General features: G+C 42.5%; 1 protein-coding gene across 1 annotated transcript in view; it reads right to left on the reverse strand.

Annotated features, from left to right (window-relative positions):
- HTR5A (5-hydroxytryptamine (serotonin) receptor 5A, G protein-coupled) overlaps positions 1-6,149 on the reverse strand; it is a 39,345-nt gene extending 33,196 nt beyond the window's left edge. Inside the window, exon 1 of the mRNA XM_006871296.1 lies at positions 5,409-6,149. Coding sequence (XP_006871358.1) covers positions 5,409-6,149 — 741 coding nt within the window. The remainder of the gene's footprint in view (positions 1-5,408) is intronic.
- Positions 6,150-8,363: the final 2,214 nt, after the last annotated feature.

The following is an 8,363-nucleotide window of genomic DNA, read 5'->3' on the forward strand; positions in this document are numbered from 1 at the left end:
GAACCGCTGACCTTAAGGTTCGCAGCCCGATTCATAACCACTACGCTACCAGAGCTCCTTACCTAAGTAGTCATGAGTAGTAGGATAGCTGTTGTTAGTTGCCATTGAGTCAGTTCTGACTCATAACACCATTCTTGCATCTAAGAAGCATTATGGCTGTACTTCTTTCAACAAAGATTTGTGTGTTTTTTTGGCAGATCATGGTACTTTCAATATTCTTCTTCAACGCCCTAGTTCAAATTCATCCATTCTTCTTTCATCTTCCTTATTCATTGTCCAACTTTCACATGCATATGAGGCCATTAAAAATACCATATCTTTAGTAAGGTACACCTTAATCCTCAAACAGGTATGTATCTTCGTTCACTAACATTTTAAAGAAGTCTTGTGCAGCAGATTTTCCAGATAGTCATTTGATTTCTTGACTTTTGCTTCCATGATTGTTGAGTGTAGATCCAAGTAAAATGAAGTCTTTGACAACTTCAACCTTTCCTCCATTTATCATGGTGTTACTTATTGGTCAAGATATGAGGATTTTTGTTCTCTTTATAGTGAGGTGTAATTCATAGGGAAGGCTGTAGTCTTTGATCTTCATCAGTAAGTATTTTAAGTCCTCTTCATTTTCAGCAGGCAAGGTTCTATTATCTGCATATTTTCGGTTGTTAATGAATCTTCCTCTGATCCTGATGTCACATTCTTCATACAATAAATCTCCTTGAATTATTTGCTCAGCATACAGATTGAATAACTATGGTGAAAGGATACAACCCTGGCACACACCTTTCCTGATTTTAAACCATTCAGTATCCTCTTGTTCTGTTTTAACAGCTTCTTCTTGGTCTATGTACAGGTTCATCATGTGTTAATATTAAGTGTTTTGAAATATCTATTCTTTGCAATATTATCCATAGTTTTTCAAGAACTACAGTCACAAGTCTTTTCCTAGTCACTAAAGCACAAGTAAACATCTTTCTGGTATTCTCTGCATTCAGCCAAGATCCATCTGATATCAGCAATGATATGTGTAGCTCCATGTCCTCTTCTGAATCCTACTTGAATTTCTGTTAGTTCTTTGTCTATATTCTGTTGCAGTCATTTTTGAATTATCTTCAGCAAAATTTTATTTGCATGTGATGTTGATGATATGACTTCCACATTCTATTGAGTTATATCTCTTTGAAATAGGCACAAATATGGCTCTCTTCCAATCAGTTGGCCAGCTGTCTTCCAAATTTCTTTCGATGATTGAGTGCCTCCAGTGCTGCATCAGTTTGTTGAAAGATTTCAGTTTATATTCCCTCAATTTCTGGAGCCTTGTTTTTTTGCCACTACCTTCAGTGCAGCTTGAACTTCTTCCTTTTCAGTACCATTGGTTCTTGATCATATGTCACCTCTTGAAATGGTTGAACATTGAACATTTCTATTTGATAGTATCTCTGTGTAGTCCTTTCATCTTCTTTGGATGCTTCCTGCATCATTCAGTATTTTTTTCATAGTATCCTTCAAAATTCTAAGTTGAGGCTTGAAATTTTCCTTCTGTTCTTTCAGCTTGAGAAATGCTGCACATGTTCTTCCCTTTTGATTTCCTAACTCCAACTCTTTGCACATTTCAGTATAATACTTTACTCTGTCTTGGATTTTCTTTTGGATAGAGAGGAGTCTGATAAACATTGGCACTTCATGTTGTACCTGGTGGATTAATGCTGTTCGTTGTTGTTGTTGTTGTTGTTGTTGTGAAGTGCCATAGAGTTTGTTCCAACCCATAGAGACCCTGTGTAGGGTTTCTGAGCAGCTGGTGAGCTTGAACTGCCGACCTTGCAGTTCAAATGGCTTTGGAGTCTGGCACATTAACCCACAGCACCACACCAGGATTAATGCTATAGGCATGATAAAATAAACTTAGTAAGTTATTGGGACTTGTTTCTTTGATCAGACCTGGAAAATCCTGGTTTGTATCTCAGGGATCTTCCAGTCCTTTCTTATGGTACAGCTAGTTATACTGGTTTGTCTCATAGTTGTTCAATGTCTGTTATCCAGAGTCTTAAACTGTTTTGACAGTTGAGTCAACAACTGGTAAAAAAAAAAAAAAATTCAGACTGCGTGCTAGTCTGAAATTCAGATGTCAACAAGTGAAACATCAAGGATTAACAACAGTGGTGAAGATCTGGGCAGTCCCCCATGGTCTCTCCTTGCAGCTTTGGCTAAATGAAGATCAAGAGAAGGGAACAGAGAATCAAGTGTTCCCACACACTTAGCAAGTTTCTTTTGGCCAATCAGAAGTGTTGTTGTTGTTAAGTGCTGTGGAGTTGGTTATGACCCATAGCAACCTGTATAGGGTTTCCAACCTTGCAGTTCAAACTGACCTTGCAGTTCAACACATTATCCTACAGTGCCACACCAGGACTCCAATCAGAGGAGCCTAACAATTTTTAACACTTTGTGTTGTACCTGAATTAGCATTACAGGTGAGGTAAAGTAAACTCAGGGAGCCATTGCTTCCATGATCAGACCTGGGAAATTGGTTATTTTGTTCCCTAGAACCAGTTTGAAACCTGTTTTGTCAATCAAGAAACATGCTTTTACAAGACAAGCTATCAGTGTTAGTTTCTCACTTCCAACAGGCAGGCAGGCAGGTATGGACTGATCCCAATAAGTATCAATGGAGTAACATCCAATCAACAGCAGTCCCATAAAAGTGACTTGTATGGATGGTGCTAACCCACCTACATACATTTCTGAAGTCCCCAGATCTCTGGACTCCACCTTTCCCCAAATTCCATATCAGATCAACATTCAGCTCTGCTCAGAGTGCCTGTCCCTTACTATGCTGTTGTTGTTGTCAAGTGCCATCGAGTTGGTTCCTATACAGTGTGACCCAGTATAGGGTTTCCAAAGAGTGCTGGTGGGTTTGATCATACAGCACCACACCAGGACTTATGCAGCAGATGACCTAATCAAAACAGCATTTGATTTCTTGACTGTTGCAATGAATTCAGCTTTGACTTTGTATTTCAGATATGCAGTCATGGTTTCATCGTCCTTTGACAAGGGCAGGGCCTATCTATCTTGTATTGCCAGTTCCTATCTCAGGGTCTGATGCAGGTGAGGCTTTCCATAATAAGTATTTAAATAAAACTCAACAGATAAAGAAATCAGGAAGAAATTTCCTAGGTAACACAGCTACTTGGTGATGCTGTATTTAGCAACTTGGGTACCTCCTACAACTGAGAAACCAAGAAGTCTGGTTTGTAATTAACTCTTCACAGTAATATCAGAATAGAGGCTGTTCCATACTATATGTATAGCCCTAGATCATTTAGGGACCCATTTCTGAAAGTCACCTGGCAGAGGGAGGAAAGAAAATGCTTTGCTGCTGCTATCATCAAAGTGAGAAGTCCTTATCCTTTCCTAATAAGCACTGGGACAAGTTGTAATGGTTTAGCCTCTTTAAAAGTGCTGATAATAAACTATGTTTATCTGGATAAGCATTCTGGAAGAAGAGGTTTTATGTAAGTAATACCCTGGAAACTCCTCTTCTACGTAACCTGGAGTTGGGGGAATACTCACATACATGGAACATAGCTACAGACAGTTTGCTTTCAGAGGTGGTGCCAGCACTTGTACCCACCAGCACTCCTTGTTCATTTTGGAAGACTTCTAGATCAGGGTTTTGGCATCATTGACATTCTGGACTGAAAAATTCTTGCATAGCTCTAAAATGTGCATTTTATAATGGTTGGCAGCATCCCTGGCCTCCTCCCACTGGAAGTTAGCAACATCTATCTACCCTACAAGTTGTGACAGTAAAAAGTGTCTCCAGACATTGCCAAATGTTCCTGGGAGAACAAAATTGCCCTCAGGTGAGAACCAGTGTTTTAGATAAAAAGGGACCATAGCCTCTGAGCTGTATTTCCTTGTCCTCTAGGATGATGCCCACTACTACCTATGTCTCTAGTCCTCTCTCAGCTTGATCGACAGAATATGATCAGAATTAACTACTGACTTTAGAAAACACACCTGTATTACAGAGCTCATGTTATGTGTCTATCTCCCTCACTAGACAAAACTCCTCATGGGCAAAGGCCAAATCTTTACCATTCTTGTACTCCTTTCACTAAGTCTATTGTAAGTGCTCACTCTGCTTAATTGAATACAATGTAGTGCTCCAGAACTAATACAGAACACGGGGTTGCTTAGTTTAGACTTCCAGTCTAACTTAAACATGGGAAATAGATTTAAGAAATGGTCATTGACAATGGGTGGGGTCTCCACAACTAATGGATTTAGTTCTCAGGTTGTTTCAGAATCTTGAATCATAAGGTTTGATTAAGATTAAATCAAAGCAGGGGCTTGTGGGTAGGGTGAAGTATAAACAAGAATCCCCACTGTTGCTGTGTTGTTAAGCGCTGTCCAGTCAGTTCCAACTCACAGCCACCCAGTGCACAACAAAATGAACATTCTGCACCACCCTCATAAATGTTGCTATGTTTGAGCCCATGGTTGCTGCCACTGCTGTTTTGTATCATTGCTGTAGTTGTTGCTTTATATGAGATGCCATCTGTGGGTTACTAAATAATTCTCTATCCTGGATTTTTAATTCCCTCCTGTAGTTTTTGCCCATGTTCAGAAAGGCCAACAAGTGGTCCTTATTCACACATACAGCCTGTTGGGCAGAAGGAGCTGCCAGGGCTAGGCTCCCAAAAGTAGTGTAGTCAGGCAATTGAAACAGTAGAAATGCAAGCTCTGAGACTAGTGTAAACAGTAACTTTAATCTTAGGTCAGTAGAGAAGAATTCTGCAAAACGACAGATAGTAATCTATGGAACTCATTTTGCAGAATTCTTCTCTACTAACTTAAGATTAAAGTAACACGCCTAGGAGATACCATCTTTTGCAAAATTAGTTGCTGTATTTGCAAAGAAAAAAAATATGGGTTGGGATAAAATAAACTAATCTGCTTTGCCTTATGTCTGGCAGTATTCCTGCCAAGTCATTTTATCATCTCTCTCTTCCCTAAGTCTTGAACACCTTCCCACTCCATCCTCAGGAAGCAGCAAGTTGATCCAATGTAGTCTCAGACTGTAGCTTCTAAAGATATTGTAGGCCCACAGAATTTTAGAACCAAATGGAACGTAATAGAATTATCTAGTCCAACCACTCTCCCACCATCCATTTTATATATACAGTAACACTCTATCAGAGAAGGTAGATGTCATTATTACCAATACCCTCTGAACTAAGTCTCTGATGTTTTCTTTCTCTCTCAGTCTGCCCCCTTCAAGAAACTCACGTTATACACAGATAAGGTGTGGGCTCAGGATGTGACGATTAGGATGGGGGAAGGGTTGCTGGAAATAAAGCCCATTCAAATGCAAGCAAAGTATTTTTAAGTATCACTGTTATACCCACCTCCACAGCTTCCGACATGGGTGAGACGCTGTTGGTCTTCCTAGAGCCCACGCGAAACTTGGCAGCTTTGTAGATCTTCCAGTACACGAAGAGTACTACACAGAGAGGCAGGTAGAAGGCGCCCACGGTAGAAAATACGGTGTAAGATGGTTCATGGCTTACCTGGCATTCTTCACTATTCTCAGAGTAGGTCTCTCCCCAGCCAAAGAGCAGCGGGGCCAGGGAGATGACCGCGGAAAGTACCCAGGTGAGCGCAATCATGATGTTGGAGACCCGCTTGCGGGCGCGGAGAGTATACTCCAGGTGGCGAGTGATGGACCAGTAGCGGTCCAACGCGATGGCTGTCACATTCCAGATGCTAGCGGTGCAGCAAAGCACATCACACGCGATCCACAGTTGGCATAAGCGCCGGCCCAGCTGCCAGCGGCGCCCGGAGAGCTCGTGCACAAGGCTCAATGGCATGACCAGCGCTGCCACTAGTACGTCCGAGATGGCCATGGACGCCACCAAGTTGTGCGGAACGCGATGGAAGGTGCGCACACGCAGGATTGTCGCCAGCACCAGCAGGTTCCAGGCGAACGTAGCCGCCACCAGAGAGCCCAGCAAGGTTAGAACCAGTACACCGAAGACAGAGAGAAGGGGCGGGTTGGAGCGCAGGTCTTCTGCGCCCAGGCTGCCGTTGGTCTTCAAGGGGAAGGGGGTGGAGAGGAAAAAGTAGGTTAGGTTCACAGACAGATCCATGTCTGGGTCACGAAGGCGGCCTGCTGTGAGTACAGAACAGGCGTTCAGGAGCACTTAAAGGTAGCCTGTGCTCTCGGAGGCACGCCGGATGTGCCGAATTTGCAACCTTTGCCTAGTGGGGAAATTTCTGGGAAGTGCCTGTGAATTTAACTCCTTGAGAGGTGGTGTGGCAGAGAGGAGGATGCTGGGCTGCAAGCCACGGCAAGTCTGAATCCATCAGAGGCTAGGAAAGCAGTGACGAGGGGCTGCGTCTTGCAGCGAAGGCCCGCCTAAGAGGTTACATATCCAAGGCTGCTCACACAGGCAGAGACATCTGTCTGGTCACCCAGAACCGAGCTGCTGGGGTGAAGCTCACTCAGCCGGATGGGGAGAAGCTGGGCGGTCGCAGTGCATCTGGGTACCAGGAAAGCTGCTGGTGCGTCAGAGCCTTAGCTCTCACAGCAGTTGTCTCCCTACCCGACCCTCTCCCTCCTGGCAGCCAGCTGCCCCCTCCACTCTGTGGAGAGGAAGCCAGCCTTTCTGGAACCTGTTTTCTGCTCTTCCCCTGCCCCTCTCTCTACTCCGTCCGGGGTTGGAGCACTGTAGAGAAAACGCCTGCTGGTCTATCCGGACCTGTCTTGTCAAACTGGACACCTAACCTGAGTCAAAACATCAGCTGATAAGACCGCCTTTCTCCCCGCCTCTCTCTTACTTCTCCTCTCTTAGCCACACGGCTCCCACGCTTGGTGCTGTCTGTGGTGCTGCTGAGTCTCTCGGTAAGGGACCTCCCCACGTGGAACACGCTTACTGATAAACTTTTCTGGAAATGCCCTCTAGGCAGCCTCCCCAACGACGCCCCTCAAAGGGTGGTCTACATTTTATACTTAGTGCCTAGGAAGTGCTGAGATCATTTGTTGTTGTTAGGTGCCATCAAGTCCATACCAACTCATAGCGACCGTATGCACAGAAGAACAAAGCACTGTCCGATCCTGGGCCAACCTCACAATTAATTGTTGCCACACTTGAGTCCACCAATGCTGCCACTTGGCCAGTACATTTCGTTGGGGGTCTTCCTCACCAAACATGATATCCTTCTCCAGTGACGGGTTCCCTCCTGACAATATGTCTGAAGTATGAGAGACGAAGTTTGGCCATCCTGGCCTCCAAGGAGCACTCTGGCAGCACTTCTTCCAACTTGGATCTATTGGTTCTTTTGGCTGCCCATGGCACTTTCAATATTCTCCTCCAACACCATAATTCAAAAGCATTAATTCTTCTACAATCTTCCTTATTCACTGTCCAGCTTTCACATGCATATGAGATTATTGAAAATACCATGGCTTGGATCAGGTGCACCTTAATCCTCAAACTGACATATTTGCTTTTCAACACTTTAAAAAGGTCTTGTGCAGCACACTTGCCTAATGCAGATGATTAATAAATATCCAAATAGCAAATAATTAAACAGATAAGTGGATTAATGAATGAGTACTAGCTTTATCTAGGATAGATGGGGCCTGTCAACAATAAAGTATACACAATCTTTAAAAAAAAAAAAAAAGAAGGTGGTCTAGACACTTTGAAAGGGTTCTCAGTCTGACAGCAGGTGCTTAACTCTCAAGCTCTATGTTTGGAACTGAGTTGCTCTTTTCTGGAAGACTTAAGTACACGATTATTTCCTCCTTAAACAACACCAGATGTTTTCCTTAAAGATGTGTTTCTTAAGGGAGAAAAAGCAAGATAGAGTAATCATAGTTTTGATTAAGTAAGCAGACATTCTATAGGTCATTGGGGTGTCTAAGCTGGAAACTTTAACCTATTTCCTAAGAATTATGGACAGCTGTACAATCTTTTCAGCGTGTGCTAATAAATTTGCTTTCTATTTGGGGAAAAAGTTCCAAGTCAAGTTGCTATGGAAGCTCCATCTCACTCAAAACAGGGAAGGGCATTTAACTTTTACCCTCCCTGTGAACACACATGAGTATACATGTATACGATGCATCTACAACAATTGAGTGTGAAAAAAAATTCCTGGCAAGAAGTTACAATTTACCTCAGTGTATAAAGAGATGTATAATATATCAAGTTAAAATACAGAAAATTATATTACAACATTTATATTTCTATATTAATATTTGATTTTAATATATAAATTAGCATATATTAATATTTAGATTTTTTTATTCAGTTTTCCATTCAACAATTCATGCACATTTTTTCATGCCATTGATTTTT

Source organism: Chrysochloris asiatica, unplaced genomic scaffold (assembly GCF_000296735.1).
Source record: "Chrysochloris asiatica unplaced genomic scaffold, ChrAsi1.0 scaffold00166, whole genome shotgun sequence".
NCBI classification, from domain to species: Eukaryota; Metazoa; Chordata; class Mammalia; order Afrosoricida; family Chrysochloridae; genus Chrysochloris; species Chrysochloris asiatica.